The following is a 20,102-nucleotide window of genomic DNA, read 5'->3' as shown; positions in this document are numbered from 1 at the left end:
AGAACTTGGGGGGATCATTGAACACGGGACTCTAACTCTAATATATAGAAACCTGAAACACTACTCTGATCCATGAGTCAGACGGGGAACATATGAGGGCAATGCCAAATAGACTTTTGGCCTGAATCTGTTTCACAGTAGGCCCAGAGGGACCCCAAATCCATCTGTGATTATTTTCTGAGTTCTTGAGGAAAGAATTTGCTCCCAGATCTGTGAACTAAAGATTATCACTGTAGGAAACAGAAGCTGCAGGCACTACTCCCCCTAGCAAAATAGTAACCCCAAGAGCATCCTGGCATCCCTGATAAAATTACAGAGATGAAGACTAATATCAACAGACCCAAAAGATATAAGCAAAATGATTCTAGTCAAATCCCCCATTTACCTTGCCAATTTGGCAGGTGCAGGAGATGGAGGGGCCTTAGAGAATGAGTCTGCATCATGGTATATTTAATAATTAGGGACTCCAATTAGAGATGCTCTTCCTGGTGTGATATATTAGGACATATTCAAAGAGGCTCTGACCCCTGATTATCAGCTCTTCACCTTGAAAATTTTTCCTATTTCCTAATAACTAGTGAATATCAAAAGTAGTATACTTTAACCTTCTTGGGACAGAAGTACACCTCTACAGCGTTACCTTAGGATGATATTACCTCTCCAGTTCTGAGCCCCTAATTCCTCCATAAAAGTCAAGTTTGTCTCATTCCCACAGAAGACCTACAACTGGTTTGGTACATTAATAGCATCATGCTAACAAAGCCTATAAAACTAGAAGTGCCAAGTATACCAGATGTTTTAGTAAGACACAAACATCCAGAAATGAAATGGAATATAGGTTGAGGTATCTTAGAAGTTTCTGTGGGGTCAAGATCCAAATGAAAAACAAGTAGATCCACCTTATGCCACTTAGTCCTAAGAAAGAGGTGAAATGGTTGGGAAGCCTCTTTGGTATTTGGAGACAATGTACACGTAGTTGGGCATGCTGCTTCAACTCATCATTTGCCAGGTGACCTATGCCTAACCACAGGACACCAGAGGACCATGCTACGTCCTTATTCCACTTGGAGTTATCTGATCCACCCAGCCATAAAAACCAGGTGTGCCTGGTAGCACTCCACCATCAATGAGTGGATATATACACACACGCACACACATGCACGCGCACGCACACACACATGCACACAGAGGATCCTGAAGTCACAAATACACTGCAGGAAAAGGGACCTCATTTTCCCAATTTGATGACTCCTGCTAATCGCCATCGTTCTCTCATCCCACATCTAAGGCCCCATGAGGACTTGATTAAAGAGGGGAAAAATGAGCTCTGTTCACTGATGGCTGTCCTTGGTATGCTTGGAGGAGTGTTGATGAGATTTGGGGACGAAATATGTAAGTGAACAAACACATCAGAATGAGATCAGTGAGAGTATTTGTGATCCATGTAAATTCTCAACCAAAGGGCCCCTGCTGTTCTCAATAACACGGTGACACTCTGTGCATATCAGCCAGCCTCTTTCCAAAGCCATTCTAATGATTTTAAACAGACTCATGACCAAAGTGGCCACAGTGGACACAGTGAAAGCTTTGTGTGGGATCAACAACACAAACTGCCCCTCCCCAAATTAACCTGGCTATCACCACTGCTGAATGTCTAACTTGCCAGCCCCTCTACTCTGGTATCAGGTTGATAACTAGACCCCTTCCATCTTGGAGGTGCCAGAGAGTTATCCTTATTCTGGATGCGGATTCGCTTTCCATATCCACCCTGCTTCTGCCACCACTGTCTTATTCACTGTCTTGTTATCAGACATAACTTGGCTTCTATCTAGTGACCTCACTTCATGCAAATGGAATAAGACAATGGGCTCTACCCATGGCATTTTCTGGTCTTATGCCATTATCAGAAGCAAGTGGCCTTACAGACTAGTCTATCAAAAATTCCATGATGGCACCAGATGAAAGTCATTGTCTTATGATGTTGGAATGCTGACGTTGCCTGTGATGATCAAGTGCTGTCCCACAGGATGTGGAGAGTGCTCTAAACCAGTAAACTACATATGGTGCTCTTACCCATAGCTCAAATACGTAGTCAGTATCCAAGGAGTAGAAGTGGGAGTGGCATCTCTCATTATCATACCTTTAATCCACTCCTAAAATAGCTGCTGCCCATCCCATCCCTGCAAATCAGTGATCTAGATGCTTACAGAGATTTTACCACCCAGCAAAGAAATGCTTTCATATGGGGACACACAATGATCGCATTGAATCAAAGTCTACTACTATGACCCAGCCATTTGGAGCTTCTCATGGATCTAGGTGAACAAGTAAAGAGGGGTAATGGCGTTCGCTGGAAAGATCAACGCTCACTATCAAGGGGAAATAGGGTTACTACCCCTACACAATGCAAGCAGGAAGGAGTACAGGTGGAACTTAGGGGACCCTGTAGGCCTCCTAGCCTTGCTGTGTCTACTGGTTAGTTAAAGGAAAATCACATTAGCCAAATATACACAGGACTACCAAGGGTTCAGAGCCATCAGGAATGAAGATTAGGATCACACCACTGGGTAAAGAACCTCAAACCACAAAGGTACTGGCTGAAGGTGAGAAGAACATGGAACGGGAAGTGGGGGCGGGGGGGGAGTTCGTAAGTCCTCTGATCAGAACTGGCTCTAAAACATTTACCTATTTTTCTTATTTGCTGTCTGCTGCGTTTACATATAAATTTTCATTAATATTCCCCTTCATTCCCATCCCTTTCTCCTACTATTTCATACAAAACGTGTTGGTAGAGGCTAACTCTACAGCTGAGCCCACAGTTTCAGAACATTCACGTTATGGCAGAACCCACAGAGGCATGAGCACCCCCAGGAGTCTGCACTTGGAGCTGGATGCAGTGACTCAGAGGGGTTTTCCTCTGTGGGGAAGAAGATGCGCATGTTTTCAGCTCTATGTGGGACAGCGGTATACCCCCTTGAGGAGGTTCAGTCTGTGGCATACTGCTTGGGGACTGTATCCCATAAGGTCTCCTTTCTTTCACTGAAGTCTTGCTTGGATTCAACAGATGCAAAGAGGAGCTGTTCAGCATCCCCTTCCTGTAAACTCCTGCGTATTAACAGAACTCATCCTCACGCTGGCCTTCGGAAAGCTACAATTACTATCGCTTTTCACAGTGGTGCCTGCCCTTCTGACTGCTTTCCATTGGTTTCAGCAGACACATCTAAAGTTTCCCCAAAACTGCTTCTATTTTTCTCACTTATGTCTCATCCTGTGACCCTGGTTTATACTCCTCCAAGACAACCAACGTCAACAATGGCTTCTGATTTGCCAAATGAAGTAGCATCTCTTCAGTCCCCTCTTACTCGGCCACTCTTTGAATTCTGATAAACTGAGAACTGCTTTCTTCTTGAAACCTTCACAGAACCATCCGCTTCCTCCTGCACTGGTTACTATTCCTTCTCGTTGGTTGCTGACTCCTCCTTTTCTCCCTGCCTCTTCAGTGCTGGTGTTCTTTCTCTAACGTTCTATCCTTTCAGTAAGAATGTCTGATGGAGGTGCCAGAACAGTCCCTTGGGGAGCAGTCCCTTAGGGCTGGATGACCCTGCCACTGCGCCACCCACAGCCCCTAGAGCCCTACCTGCCCAGCACTTATGCAGCAAATCTTCCTGGAGCCTGGCTCCTCCTGAGAAGCTGGTTATAGCAGCTCTTGGCCTCACTGGAGACTGAAGTAGAAGGGAAAGGAAATCAACATCTACCTGAGCAAGGATAAAATGAACGGGAAGGAAATTCTATTTTGACATCTCCAGGAGGGCATTAAAGGGAATGAAAGAAAAACAAATGTCACCTTGTTGCCATGGAGTCCCTCATGTCCTCTTAATTATGGTGAGTAGCACTTGAGCTCTGACAGCCAAGCCAGCCACCACTGCTTTTTCCATCTCCAGCAGGAGAGGATCTAATACCTTCCACAGAGTTTGTGAACGTCCTCATTGTTTGATTAACCCATTAGATGAATCCCATAGTAAAAGACCTCTGTGAGACTATGGACTCTGAGAAACACACTGAGGGTTCTAGAGGGGAGGGTTGTGGGGGGATGGGTTAGCCTGGTGATGGGCATTAAAGAGGGCACGTACTGCATGGAGCACTGGGTGTTATACGCAAACAATGAATCATGGAACACTACATCAAAAACTAATGATGTAATATATGGTGATTAACACAATAAAATTAAATTAAAAATTAAAAAAAAAAAGACCTCTGTGTACATCCCTATTCCTGTGAACCTTGCAGTCCTCACTCTTTGGAATAATAACAAAAGATGTGTGATTCCCCTTCAGCACTTTATGCAAAATCTTGGCTCACTCACTGGCTTGGGCGCCTGGTCACTCACATTAATGCCGATATAAAGTCACTCACTCGGCAGAGTCCCTATAAAATGTATTCTCTTCATCTGAACGTGCATGTGAAGCGTGCATTAAGCACCTGGGTGGCACACTGCTCTGTAGTGAGCACCAAGAGGAACACACACCAAAGGTGGGGCATAGTTCCTTTCCTAAAGTGGCGTTTGCTCTACTTAGTGGCACTGGGGGGTGGGGGTCATTTCTGGACAAAGTAGAACATTACTCAGACCCGAAATCCTTGGAGAGGAAAGCCCAGTCACGTATCTTCTGGCACATAAGACAGAGAAGCAGTCTTTATTCAGTCTATGCTGCGGCCTCGCTCTCTACTGCAACTTCAGCGTGGGGGGAAGGCATTACAGAAGGAGAGAGAGAGAGAAAAATGACAATACAGAAATTCAAATGTCTCTTTACCAGTTTAGTTCAGAAGGAAATCAGAAACCGCACACCAGCACCCAAGGCCCCATGGCCTTTTCAAGCCTTTTAACTCCCTAATGCTTACTTTCTTTCCCTCTCTGAACATATTAAGAGATACTGGCCCCCAAGCCCTAAAGCTAGGGAAAGCCTGTGACCTGGAAAGAAAGGGGGATGCTTGTCAGGCTGTACCCAAAACCCGTGGCAGCTTCCTTAGGAAGGAACCCCTAAGGAGAGTCATGGGGATGGCTGGTCTGCCACAGGGGAAGGGAGGCGCTAGCAGGACTCTCTGCCCACTGAATCTGTACAGACATTCATGTCAGTATTATAAAACTGTATATGCAGTAAGAAAACAATGTTCTTCATGTACGACTTCTCTAGAATAAGCTTCTGGAGTACAAAATCTGTATCTCATTCATCTTTTTTTTTTTTAAGATTTTATTTATTTGAGAGAGAGAGACACAGAGAGAGAGGGAACACAAGCAGGGAGAATGGGAGAGGGAGAAGCAGACTCCCGGCTAAGCAGGGAGCCTGACACGGGGCTCGATCCCAGGACCCTGGGATCATGACCTGAGCCGAAGGCAGACGCTTAATGACTGAGCCACCCAGGTGCCCTGGTATCTATTCATCTTTGCATCCCTCCAGCCAAGTCCAGTGCATGGCACTTGATAAATGCTTACTGAATGGAGGAATGAATAGGACATTACACAGCTCAAATAACAAATACTCAACTACTAATAGAGTAAAAGCATCTTCAAGTTTGGAAAGGGTTGATTTGAAAGCTTTCCTGTTTTAAGTCAGAATTCAAACAAAAATAGAATCAGAATATAGTTTAGCCATGAAAAGGTTATCACTAAGGTAACTATATAATGACACTTCAGAGAATGAAAGGAGTTGCTACTGGTAATTACAGTAAGACTAGAGGTGTGAAACAGAAATGTAAAATGGGATATATGCTGCTCTGCAAATCCTAAGAACTAAATTAATTGTTTTAAGAGTGGCATGAAATATTAATTACCAAAAAAAATTGAGATCTTCTATTTTCCTGTCTCACACTAATTTTCAGAACTTTCTGTATGAGAAGAAATTTCCAAGACACTGTTTTCAACTTTCTATTCAGAAGCAAACATTACTCGTTGCCCACCAAACACATCTTCCCCACAATCCTTGCCATTGGAAAGGCAATTTTGTTCAAGTGTTCAAACTCCCCCTTATTTCCCCTCTCACAGTGACCTGGAAGAAATTCCTAATTATAAACTAATCATGGGCTACTCATTCCCTTTGCATGAGGCTGATTACAATGTGGGCACATGACCCCCATTAGAGCCATAAGACATCAGAGGAGGAAGGTTCTTGGAGATGTTTCTGCAATGCACATGTACTGTTTCTATAAAATAAAAGGTTTTACAGGCAAATGTCTTTATGGCCTTAGGGTCGGACAAAAAAAAATTTTAAATACCCAAAATGTGACAATTATAAAGTTTATAAATTCAACTACATTAAAGTAAATCCTGTTCATCAAAAGATTAAAAAATTTTAAAGTCAAACCACAAACAAGATATTATTTCCAAAAACACATATAACTGGGAAAATATGGTAATAAATAAGTCCTCTGAATTCATGAGAAAAAGACAAAAATCCCACTAGAAAATGGGCAGAAGTTATCCATAGATATTTCACTGAAAATGATATCCTAAAGTCCTATTAACTATGAAGACACTCAAATTCACTAGTAATCAAGGAAATGCAAATTAAAACTATGAGATAGAATTCACACATTTTCAAAATTAAATATCAGTACCATACAATCTAACAATTCCACTACTGAGTATTTATCCAAAGAAAATGAAAACACTAATTCAAAAAGATATATGCACTCCTAGGCTTATTGCAGCATTATTTACAATACCCCAAATATGGAAGCAACCTAAATGTCCACCAATACATGAATGGATAAAGATGTGGTACATACACACGCTGGAATACTACTCAGCCATAAAAAAGAAACATCTCGCCATTTGCAACACGGATGGACCTAGAGGGTACCACGCAAGTGAAATATGTGAGACAGAGAAAAACAAATACCATAGGACTTAACTTATATGTGGAATCTAAAAACAAACAAATGAAAATAGGAAGGTGGGGAAGGGGCTGGGAGGGTCGATATGCAAAACATGGGATTAAAAGGTACAAACTTCCAGTTATAAAATAAATATGACATGGGGATAGAATGTACAGTATAGGGAATATATTTAAAAAATATGTAACAACTTTGTATGGTGACAGATGGTAGCTAGATTTATCATGGTGATCACTTCCTAATGTACATAAATGTTGAATCACTATGTTATATACCTGAAGCTAGTGTAATGTTGCATGTCAACTACACTTCAGTAAAAATGAATGAATGAATACTAAGTGCTGATAAGAATTTTGAGTTACGGGAATTCCCACACACTGCTGAAAGGAGTATAAATTGGTTCAATAGATTTAAAAAATTTGGCAAAATCTTGTGAATCAAAACATATACTGACCACAATCTAGGAATTCTATTTATAGATATATATATACCAGAGCAGTGTTTTATAAACTTAGGATAGTGACTCACTCAATTTAGTAGTTTCTAACCATCCTTATTAAATAAAATAGTATAGAACAGAAAATTATCACAGTACATTTTAAGTGGTATAAGGTTAAGTATTACCTTGTGAAAATTCACACACACACACACACACACACACACACACACACACACACGGACACTAATGCATTTCTTCTATGGGCCATGAACCAAAGAACTTGAAATCTACTTTCTTTGCACATGTTCTCCAAGAGATCTGCATAAACAACATTATGCATCATAGCAAAACCCTGGGAAAAACTCAAAAACTCTTCTTCTGTAAGTAGACAAATAACTTGCAGTAAATGCATATGCTGGCATGCTATACAACAGTGAAAAAGCCAATTATGGTAACATGTACCCATGTATTCTCAAAAACATACATTTAAGCAAGGAAATCAAGTCACAGAATAACACACCAAGTATGAATCTTTATATGAAGATTTCTTAAAATATGCAACTTTAGGAATTTGATTATGGTAAAACTATAATGAAAAAGAAGGGAATGGACTTCTAGTTTCCAAGTCCAGCATGTAAAGAGGTTACCAGTCATCACTGCATCCTGATAGCAAGCAAAAAGCTAAACAAACTGAAAATTAACAACTCTTCTTAAATCCATCAGAGAAGTGAGATCACATGGTAAACTGCTGCCCCAAAACTTGGAGACAGATGGATGTATTCAGAGAACCACCAACTTAGTGGAGCAGAAATCTTTGTGGGAACAAGTACCAGGACATGAAAATCTGGACTGTAAAGGATAGTACTGGAGGCTCAGTGTGGGAAAGTCTGAGAGTTAAAAACAGCAAGGGAATAGTCATAAGGGGCCCCCACGCTTTTGTGAGCTTTACTTCCAGGAGCTCGATCATATTCTCAGGATGGAGACTGGCGAAAAATCCCCTCATGCTTCTCGCAGGGAGAGGGGAAAAGTAATCATTTGGAAATACACCAGAGCATTCTGTTCTTCTTAACAAGGCCTTCACTCCAGACAAACTATTTTACTGGACCCTAACCTATTGGGGTTTTATCAGAGCCTAACCAACCCAGGAGAAGGAAAATACCCAATTCTAGTCTGCTCTGGCCTTCTACATGAAGGGAAGAGAAACATCCAACTTCAGTCCCCTCTAGCCATTCTACACTCGCTAAAGAGGGTGGAGGAGGAAAAAAGAAGAATTGTTTGTGAAGTTCCTAGAATCGGGACAAGGCTCATAAAAGACTGAGACCTAATCATAGGACCACAGAAAAACTTCCCCTCCCCCAATGCCTTACTACTATATTAATTACTAACGACCTATTTACTAAAGTTCTTTTTACTCAGTACATCAATGAGTCCACCTTTCAAAAAAAATTACAAGGCATACTAAAAGACAATCAATCAATCAATACCCCCACAGCTTAAAGAGACAGAGAAAGTATCAGAACCAGATCCAGATATGGCAAGGATGTTGGAATTATCAGATTGGGAATTTAAAACAACTATGACTAATATGCTAAGAACTCTAGGGGGAAAAAGTAGACAGTATACAAGAACAGATGGGTAATATAAGCAGAGACATGGAAATGATAAGAAAGAATCCAAAAGAAAAGCCAGAGATCAAAAACACTAACATAAAGGAAGAATGCCTTTGATGGGCATATTAGCAGACTGAATGCGGCTGAGGAATCTCGGAGCTTGAGGATATGTCAATAGAAACTTCTAAATCAGAAAAGCAACAAGAAAAAGACTGAAAAAAAGAAAACATGGAACAGAGCATCCAAACTATGAGACAACTACAAAAGGCATAACATACATGTAATGGGAATACCAGAAAAAGAAAGAAAGGAATAGAAGCAATATCTGAAGCAATAGTGACTAAGAATTTCCTCCCAAATTAAAGTCAAACACCAAACCAAAGATCCAGGATAATAACCAAACAGGATAAATGCCCCCAAAACTACACATAGGCATAACATATATTCAAACTGCCAAAAATCAAAACTAAAGAAAAAAATATTGAAAAAAGCCAGAGGGGGTGAGAAACCTAATCTACAGAGGAACAAAGATTAGAGTGACACCTAACATCTCCTTGGAAACCATGGAAGTACAAAGAGAGTATATTATTTAAAGTGTTGTGGCGCCTGGGTGGCTCAGTCATTAGGCGTCTGCCTTCAGCTCAGGTCATGATCCCAGGGTCCTGGGATCGAGCCCCATATGGGGCTCCCTGCTCGGCGGGAAGCCAGCCTAGCCTGCTTCTCCCTCTCCCACTCCCCCTGCTTGTGTTCCCTCCCTCACTGTGCCTCTCTCTGTCAAATAAATAAATAAAATCTTTAAAAAAAATAAAAAATAAAGAGTTAAGAGGGGAAAAAAATAGCAACCTAGAATTCTGCATCCTGCAAAATGACCCTTCAAAAGTGAATGAAAAATAAAGACTTCCTCAGATAACAAAAATGATGGAATTTGCTTCTGCTAGATTTGCCTTGCAATAAGTGTTTAAAAAGTTCTTCAGAGACAAGAAAAACAATATAGGTCAGAAACTCAGCTCTACACTTAAAAAAAGGAAAAGCATCAGAAATAGAATAAGTAAAGGTAAAATAAAAACTTATTCATTGATCTAAGAGATAAAAGTCTGTTCAAAAACAATAAAAGCAACAATGTATTTATGACTACAGCTTCTACAGGTGAAATGAATGACAGCAATTATACAAGTGATGGGAGGGAAGAATTCGGAATATTTTGTCATGAGGTACTTGCACTACCATGAAGTGAATATGGTATTATCAGCAAGCGGTCTTGGAGTAGTTGTAAATGTATACTGCAGACTGTAGGGCAACTACTAAAAAGGTTTAAAAAGAAGTATTTTTGATATGCTAAGAAAAAAGAGAAAATGGAATGATAAAAATTCTCAATTAAAACCACAAAAGGCGCCTGGGTGGCTCAGTTGGTTAGGCAGCTGCCTTCGGCTCGGCTGTGGTCCCGGGGTCCTGGGATCGAGCCCCGCATCGGGCTCCCTGCTCGGCGGGGAGCCTGCTTCTCCCTCTCCCTCTGCCTGCCTCTCTGCCTACTTGTTCTCTATCTCTCTGTCAAATAAATAAATAAAATCTAATTAAAAAAAAACACAAAAGGCAAAGAATGAAATACAAAAATAGGAACAAGAAAACAAGAGCAATGAATAGAAAACATTAAAAACACGGAAGATATCAATCCAATTATATCAGTAATCACTTTAAACGTCGATGGTCTAAATTCACCAATTAAAATACAAAGATTGGAACGCCTGGGTGGCTCAGATGGTTAAGCGTCTGCCTTTGGCTCAGGTCATGATCCCAGGGCCTGGGATTGAGCCCCGTGTCGGGCTCCTGGCTCAGCAGGGAGCCTGCTTCTCCCTCTCCCTCTGCCTCTCTCCCTGCTCATGCTCTCTCTCTCTCTCTCTATCTCTGTGTCTCAAGTGAACAAATAAAATCTTTAAAAAAATAAAATACAAAGATTATCAGAGTGAATCAAAAAATAGGACCCACCTATATATTTATTGTCTAAAAGAAACACACTCTAAATATAAAGACACATTTAGATTAAAAGTAAAAAGACAGAGAAAGATATACCATGCTAACATTAATCAAAAAGAAAGCTGCGTTAATTTTCAAACACATCAGACTTCCAAGCAAAGAAAATTATCAGGGATAAGGAGGAGCATTATATAATGATAATGATAAAAGAGTCACTTCTTTAAGGAGATATAATAATCCTTAATGTGTACATACCTAACAAGGTATATACCAACCTTACAGTTGGAGATTTTGACACCCCTCTATCAGAAATGGACAGATCCAGCAGCCAGAAAATCAGTAAGGACATAGCTGAACTTAACAGCACCATCAGTCAACTGGACAGAATAAACATCTATAGACTACTTCATCCAACGACAACAAAATACACATTCTTCCCAAGTTCACATGGAACATTCACTAAGATAGATCATATTCTGGGCCATAACAACAACAAGAAATCATGCAACGTCTGCTCTCAGACTACAGTGGAACTAAACTAGAAATCAATACTAGATAGCTGGGAAAAATCTCAAAATCCTTGAAGATTAAATGCACTTCTAAATAACACATGGTTCAAAGAAGAAATCTCAAGAAAATTAAAACATACTTTGAACTAAACAAAAAGGAAAATATAACTTATTAAAATTCATGGGATGCAGCAAACACACTGCTTAGAGGTAAATTTATAACACTAAATGTATATATTAGAAGAGAAGAAAGATCTAAAATCAATAATCTAAGTGTCCATCTTAGGAAACTAGAAAAAGAAAAGTAAGTTAAATACAAAGTAAGCAGAAGAAATAATAAAAATTAAAGCAGACATCAGTGAAATTAAACATAGGAAATTAATACAAAAATGTCAATAAAACCAAAACTAGTTCTTTGAAAAGATCCATAATATCAGTAAGTCTTTAGCTAGGTTAGGAAAAAAAGGAGATTCTCATATTAGTACTATGAGAATGAAAATGAGGACATCGCTACAGAACCTATGAACATCAAAAGGAGAATAAAGCAATATTACGAACAACTCTATGCCCACAAATTCAGTAACTTAGATAAAAAGAACCAATTCATTGAAAGATACAATCTGCCGATTCACCCAGGAATAGATGATATGAATAGGCTTATATCTATAAAGAAATTGACCCAATAATTAATAACCTTCCAAAACAGAAAACATTTAAGGAAGAAATTATACCAATACTCTATAATCTCTTCCAGAAGAAAGAAATAGAGGGACTACTTCCTAACTCATCCTATGAGGCCAGCATTATCCTAACACCCAAATCAGATAAAGACATTACAAGAAAACTATAGACCCGTATCTGTAATGTATGTAGATGCATAAATGCTCAATGATATATTAGCAAATCAGGGGATCAAGAGGTACAAAATTTCAGTTACTACATGTCACAGGTAAAGTATAGCATAGGGAGTATAGTCAATAATATTATAATAAAAAGAATTAACAAATAATAACGTATAAGAACAATTATACACCATGACAAGTAAGATTTATCCCAACTATGGAAGGCTGGTTCAACATCTGAAAATCAATTAATGTAATTCATCACTTCAACATACCAAAAAAGAAAAAACACATAATCATATCAACTTATGCAAAAAAACCCCCACCACCACCAACAAACAAACAAAAAACACATTTGACAAAATCCAGCACCCATTCATGATAAATACTCTCAGCAAACTAGGAATAGAGGGGAATTTCCTCAACTTGATAAAAAGCATCTGTGAAAAACCTACAGCTACCACTATATTTAATGGTGAGAAACTAGAAGCTTTCCCATTAAGATCAGGTAAAAGGCAAGCGAAAATGAACTTTTGGGACTTCATCAAGATAAAAAGCTTCTGCGGCACCTGGGTGGCTCAGTCGTTAAGCGTCTGCCTTCGGCTCAGGTCACGATCCCAGGGACCTCAGATTGAGCCCCACATCAGGCTCCCTGCTCAGCGGGAAGCCTGCTTCTCCCTCTCCCACTCCCCCTGCTTGTGTTCCCTCTCTCGCTGTCTCTCTCTCTGTCAAAAAATAAATAAAATCTTAAAAAAGAAAGGTAAAAAGCTTCCGCACAGCAAAGAAATAGTCAACAAAACAAAGAGGCAACCCACAGAATTGGAGAAGATTTTTGCAAATGACACTTACAGACAAAGGGCTGATATCCAAAATCTATAAAGAACTTCTCAAACTCAACACCCAAAAAACAAATAATCAAGTCAAAAAATGGGCAGAAGACATGAACAGACACTTCTCCAAAGAAGACATACAAATTGGCTAACAGACACATGAAAAGATGTTCATCATCATTAGCCATCAGGGAAATTCAAATCAAAAACACATTGAGATGCCACCTTACACCAGCTAGAATGGCAAAAATTGACAAGACAAGAAACAACAAATGTTGGAGAGGTTGTGGAGAAAAGGGAAGCCTCTTACACTGTTGGTGGGAATGCAAGTTGGTATAGTCACTTTGGAAAACAGTGTGGAGGTTCCTCAAAAAATTAAAAATAGAGGTACCCGATGACCCAGCAATTGCACTCCTGGGTATTTACCCCAAAGACACAGATGTAGTGAAAAGAAGGGCCACATGCACCCCAATGTTCATAGCAGCAATGTCCGCAATAGCCAAACTGTGGGAAGAGCCGAGATGCCCTTCAACAGATGAATGGATAAAGAAGATGTGGTCCATATATACAATGGAATATTACTCAGCCATCAGAAAGGGTGAATACCCAACTTTTACATCAACATGGATGGGACTGGAGGAGATTATGCTAAGTGAAATAAGTCAAGCAGAGAAAGTCAATTATCGTATGGTTTCACTTATTTGTGGAACGTAAGGAATAGCACGGAGGACATTAGGAGAAGGAAGGGAAAAATGAAGGGGGGAAATCGGAGGGAGAGACGAACCATGAGAGACTGTGGACTCCGGGAAACAAACTGAGGGTTTTAGAGGGGATTGGGGGCTGGGGGGAATGGGTTAGCCCAGTGATGGGTATTAAGGAGGGCGCGTACTGCATGGAGCACTGGGTATTATACACAAACAATGAATCATGGAACACTACATCAAAAACTAATGATGTACTGTATGGTGACTAACATAATAAAGATAAATAAATAAGTGAAAAAAAAAAAGGAAAAAGGCAAGCATGTCCTCTCTGATCACTCCTTTTCAATATCATACTGGAAGTCCTAGCTAATACAATAAGAGAAGAAAATGAAACAAAAGGTATACACTTCAGGAAGGAGGAAATTTTTATTTGCAGATGACATGATTTTCTATCCAGAAAATTCCAAAGTCAACAATGACAATAACAAAACCTCCTGGAACTAATAAGCAATAGCAGCAAGATTGCAGGATACAAGGTTAAAATACCAAAGTCAATCACTTTCATATATACCAGCAGTGAACATGTGGAATTTGAAATTAAAAACAGGGGCACCTCAGTGTGGCTCCATCGGTTAAGTATCTGCCTTCAGCTCAGGTCATGATCCTATGGTCCTGGGATCGAGCCCCATGTCTTGGCATTTTCTTTTTTTTTTTTTTTAAGATTTTATTTATTTATTTCACACACAGAGAGAGAGAGAGAGAGAGAGAGAATAAGAAGGGGAGAGGCACGGGTCACCTGGGTGGCTCAGTTGTTAGGCGTCTGCCTTCGGCTCGGGTCATGATCCCAGAGTCCTGGGATCGAGCCCCGCAACAGGCTCCCTGCTCAGCGAGGAGTCTTCCTCTCCCTCTCCCTCTGGCCCTCCACCCCTGCTCATGCTCCCTCTCTCTCAAATAAATAAAAAGGCTTTAAAAAAAAAAACTTTTGAAATCAAAAACAATACTATATGCATTAGCGCCAAAAAATGAGTATTTAGGTATAATCTAACTCTGTTGAAACAAAGAAGAACTAATTAAATGGAGAGGTATCCCATGCTCAGAGATTCAATATTGTCAAGTTATCAGTTCTTCCCTAATTGATCTATAGATTCAATGCAACCCAAATCAAAATCCTAGCATGTTATTTTGTGGATATCAATAAACTGATTCTAAAGTTTATATGGAGAGGTAAAAGACCCAGAATAATGAACACAATTTTGAAGGAGAAAAGTAAAGTCAGAGGACTGACTCTCTCTGACTTAAAGACTTACTATAAAGCTACAGTAATCAAGACAGGGTGACACTGTGAAATAAACAAAAAGATCAATAGAACAGAGTAGAGTGCCCAGAAATAGACCCCCATCAATAGAGTCGATTAATCTTTGACAAAGGAGCAAAGGCAATACAATGTGAGCAAAGATAGTCTCAATAAATGGTGCTGGAACAACTGGACATCCACAGGCCAAAAAAAAAAAAAAAAAAAATGAATCTAGACACAGACTTTTCATCCTCCACAAAAGTTAACTGAAAATGGAGTATAGATCTAACTGTAAAGTGCAACACTATAAAACTCCTGGAAGACAACATAGGAGAAAATCTAGATGACCCTGGATGTGGCAATGACTTTTTAGATACAACACCAAGGGCGTAATCCATGATGGAAGGAATTGATAAGCTGGACTTGCTTATCAATTTTTTAACTTTTGTTCTGTGAAAGACACTGTCAATAGAATGAGAAGATAAGCCACAGACTAGGAGAAAATATTTGCAAAAGATATATCTGATAAAGTCCTGTTATCTAAAATACACAAAGAACCATTAAAACTCAATAATTAAAAAAATGAAAAATCCAACTTAAAAATGGGCAAAAGACCTGAACAGACACCATGAAAAGATATATCGATGGCAAATAACATGAAAAGATGCTCCACATTGAATGTCACTGGAGAATTGCAAATTACAACAATGAGATACTACTAGAGTAGCCAAAAATCCAACACAGTGACAACACCAAATGCTGACAAGAATGTGGAGCAATAGGAACTCATTCATTACTGGTGGGAAAGCAAAATGATACAGCCACTTTGGAAAACTGTGGGGCAGTTTCTTACAAAAATAAACATACTGTTACCATCCAATCCAACAATTGCACTCTTTGATATCTATTCAAAGGAGTTTAAAACTCATATCCACACAAAAACCTGCACACAGATGTTTGTAGCATCTTTACTCATAATGGTAAAACCTAGAAGCAACCAAGATGTCTTTCACTGGGCAAACTGTGGTACATTCTAGACAATGGATTATTCAGCACTAAAAATAAATGAGCTATTAAGCCATGAAAAGACTTGGAGGAACCTTAAATGCATAATAGTATTAAGTGAAGGATGTCAATCTGGAAAAGTTACATATTGCATGATTCCAATTATATGACATTCTGGGAAAAGCAGAACTATGGAGATGGTAAAAATATCAGTGGTTGCCAGGGGTGAGAGAAGAGGGAGGGATAAACAGAGAGAGCACTGAAGAATTTCAGGGCTATGAAACTACTCTGCGACATTATAATGGTGGATACATGTCATTATACATCTGTCAAAACCTACCCACTGTACAACAAACACCAAGAGGAAATCCTAATGCAAATGACGGACTTCAGGTGACAATGAAGGGTTGACGTAGGTTCATCAGTTACGACAAATGCACCGCCCTAGTGGGGATGTTGCTAGTGGGGGTGGCTATGCATGCGTGAGGGTCAGGAAGTATGTAGGAATCTCTGCACTTTCCTCTCCATTCCTCTGTAAACCCAGAACTGCTCTAAAAATAAAGTCTATTTTTTTTAAGTTAAAAAAATGGGAATGACAAAACCAAAACTCAGGAGAGGGTGATAAAAGGTGATGGGTTGCCGATATAAACAAAGGGCTTCTAGGATTCTGGTTAATTCTTAAGCTGAATGACAGATCCCCAAATGGATGACTGATGACTTTTCTGAGTCACTGGATGTACGCCACCCACCCCCCGACCCCCCCACCCCGTGCTGACCTTAGAAGATAACAGCTTTTCCATATTGTTTGAACTCCATTTTGAGTGGTGCTTTCTGTTTTTCACAGTTAAAATCACTCAAACTGATAGTCTCTTAATTTGGATGCAGCAGAACTGGGATCTGATTTAGCATGTCATCATTTCCTCCTATTCTGTTTGTCTAAACATATCATTAAAACCTTGTCTTAGTTACCCCCCAACTATAAAAAAGACTTGTTTGGGAAAAAAAGAGGCTGTAATTAAAACAACTCAGTATTTTTCCAATCCTAAAAGGTATCTTCCTTGAAAACATTCTGATTAAGCATGTGTGATACCAAGGACAACCAAGACTTTTTAAAAAATCTATAAATCACCAAACAGATAAGGAGTCAGGCTTGTACTCTTGCCCTCCATAGGGAACAGCTTAATCTGGCCGGAAGATCACACATTTCCCATTGGAGTTACAGGCTGGAGGTCAGACCACAGGCTGAATTCAGCTACCACAGGAGTTCTTAAAAGGAGAGCAAACAAGGAAACAAGGAGATTTTTGTTCAGAAAGGGGCATGGTCTCTGCTGTTTGGGCCAAAGAAATAAAGAGCAGTGGTTTCTCCACAGACAAGTCCTATACTTGAGACTGTGTCCTGCTTAGGAGAGGACTTCCATCCCACCTACTTGCAGATATAAAGAAATGCACAGACCAGAAAGGGAGTGGGGCAACACAGGGACTTACACAGGCACACACCCTTTATCCTCTCTACCAGGGACGGTATGAGCCAAGCCCTTCACCTGCACGCTTCCATTTAATCCTCAAGACAACCCTGCAAAAGCAAGTCTGCTCGTCTCACAGGACAAAGATGCAGAGAGGTTGAGTAAGCTGCCAGAGGCCGCCCACCAGGGGTTGGTGGAGCTGAGAGTCAAACCTATGTCTGTCCCACTCTAAAGCTCGTATTCTTCTCCTTATTATCACATACAAGAACCACAAAGAATACCACAGAACAACTCAGCCTTAGGCTTCAAAGGCTGCCCCCTCCCCCCGCCCACGTCTCTTGCCCTCTCCTGTCAAGTGTAGTGCTGGCCATACCATAAAGATGCAGACCCCGCTAAGCTCAGTAGGATTCCATTATGAAAAGGGATTCCTACATCCTCGCTTCCCAGACCACAAAGTCTGGCCCTCATAGCCACCATCCACCTCACACATGCATCATCTCGGCCACCAGAGGAACAAGGTTGGGAAAAAAACCAAAAACCAAAGGGGGGGTTTGCTCAAGGCAACTACACCCTGTCTGCCCCAGTCCAGCCTCAGTCTGAAGCTACTTCCTGCTGCTTGTTCTATTGACAGTAATTGCCACAAATTACCTAAGGTCCAACAAGAGACAGCCCTCAGGAGGGAGGCACTGCCATAGAGGGCGTGCATGTACATGAGGTGAACCATCAGCTCAGCCAACCACCAATAGCAGAGGAGGCGAGCCAGCCCCACGGCAAAGGCGGAAAGGTTGGACTTCAGCGAGCAGTCCTCTTGCCGCTGCATCTAAAGTAGAAACAAAAGAAGCCATTAGATTGTGCCTTCGTTTTTTAAATCTTCCAAAGAGTCCCCTGTACAGTATTGCTAGTCAACTTCTCACAAACATTACTGCTCTATCTACCCAAAGAGGGTTGGATTACTTATTCATTATTCTTGGGTGAAAAAGTCATGCCCGAGCTTGGATGGGGTCAATGAGCTAGCCTCGTGCCAAGAACCAAGATGGGTTCTGCATCCCTTCACTGCAGCAACAGCCCTGCAAATACCCAGGGTGGAGGGCAGTGCCTGATGTATTCTCCCTCAGGACTTTGGGGTCTCTTTGGACTCAGGTGTCACCCTGCCTATCTTCATCCATCACCCACCCACATGGAAGGCTGGTAAAAGTAGGGCCAAGTCAGGAAGGGGCAGAGAACTAGTAAGAGAAAGGGAGAATAAGAGAGCCTGAGGACAAGGGAAAAATTCAACGTGGGTGTGTCATCTTACCTGAAGTTGTTTTTGAAACAAGGCAGAATAAACACAAACAGAGACAGTATGTGGGACAAGTCTCCTGCTCAGCAGACAGTGCAGTGTGACAGTAAGGAACACGGACTTTGCAGTCAGAATCGGGATCAGATTCTAGCACAAACCACACAGCTGTGTGATCCTGAGCAGGTTACTTAATCTTTCTGAGGCTTGGTTCCCTCATACGTAAAGTGGAAAAAAAATATGGTCATGACTAAATACGATAACATGTATGAAGTACTAAGCACAGCACCTGGCATATAAGAAGCACTGGCTAATTGGTAGTTAGTATCTGGTAGGTTACATGCCTCCTACTTCACCTTCTTCACATTCTTCCCTCATGGCATCCCAGACTACCAGCTACAGGGCAGAATTAGGACACAGGTCAGAACCAAACACCAAAGGTGAGAGAAGGACCTTTGGATTATTCATGGACACAGACTACTGAGAGTTCACTCAACATGTATGGACAACACAGAACCAGTTTGATCACAGTAGCCGGATTCTGGGTCTTGCCTCACTGCCTGCTGTTTAGGGATGCACAATAGTTTAAAACACATAGATGCTGAAATGCATAAGCACATTATAAAATGTGTGTGAATTCAATTTCAGCTGTACACCACTAGACAAACACACAAACACAGGAGAGAGCGCGAGAGTGTTCTGGGTCCCACTCTGACAAGATTTTATTAGACCGAAGCCCGCCTTGTAATGCAGAGGTGAAGCTAATGCATAAATGATGACGTTGAATCCGCAAACATTCGCTGGCAGAAGAAATGGACTTGATTTAGCTTTTGACGGTCTAGGCTCCAGACACTACCCAAAGAGGAAAGGCCCATTCCTAGGGCCTCTCGGGCTTCCCCGGCCTTGAACGTCAAAGGCACAGGGGGTCCTGCTGCAGCCAGAAGCAATAGGCACTACCCTCAGAGAGGAAGGGAGATCTGCATACCAGGGGAGTTATTTTTGTTCCATTTTGACCATACATTCTACCACTTTCTCAAACTGTCCTCTCAGCGCAAGACACCAGCTTCACAAATTCTGGCTGGCTCAGCGGCATCACGATAACCTGCACAAAGGGCTTTGCTCCCTTTTGCCATCTGCGTGGGTAGCTACACCAAGGAAAGCTCGTTGGCTTAATATTTTTTCTTGTAAATTGATCAAACTAACAGGAATTTCCTTTCTCCGTTCACTTTCCACAGTTGGTCTTAGGAAGATATTTTGCCCAGCCACAGCAA

General features: G+C 40.8%; 1 protein-coding gene across 11 annotated transcripts in view; it reads right to left on the bottom strand.

Moving 5' to 3' along the window:
• HHAT (hedgehog acyltransferase) overlaps nt 1-20,102 on the bottom strand; it is a 347,597-nt gene that overhangs the window by 238,432 nt on the left and 89,063 nt on the right. For all 11 annotated transcript variants that reach the window (XR_003523359.2, XR_003523361.2, XM_027613624.2 and 8 more), the window contains one exon: nt 18,204-18,375. Coding sequence is in view for 9 of the 11 variants with exons in the window: in XM_027613624.2 (XP_027469425.2) it covers nt 18,204-18,375 (172 nt within the window). In the remaining 2 variants the exon portion in view is untranslated. The remainder of the gene's footprint in view (nt 1-18,203; nt 18,376-20,102) is intronic.

Source organism: Zalophus californianus, chromosome 10, assembly GCF_009762305.2.
Source record: "Zalophus californianus isolate mZalCal1 chromosome 10, mZalCal1.pri.v2, whole genome shotgun sequence".
Classification (NCBI taxonomy): Eukaryota; Metazoa; Chordata; class Mammalia; order Carnivora; family Otariidae; genus Zalophus; species Zalophus californianus.
This window is presented reverse-complemented; position numbering and strand designations above follow the sequence as displayed.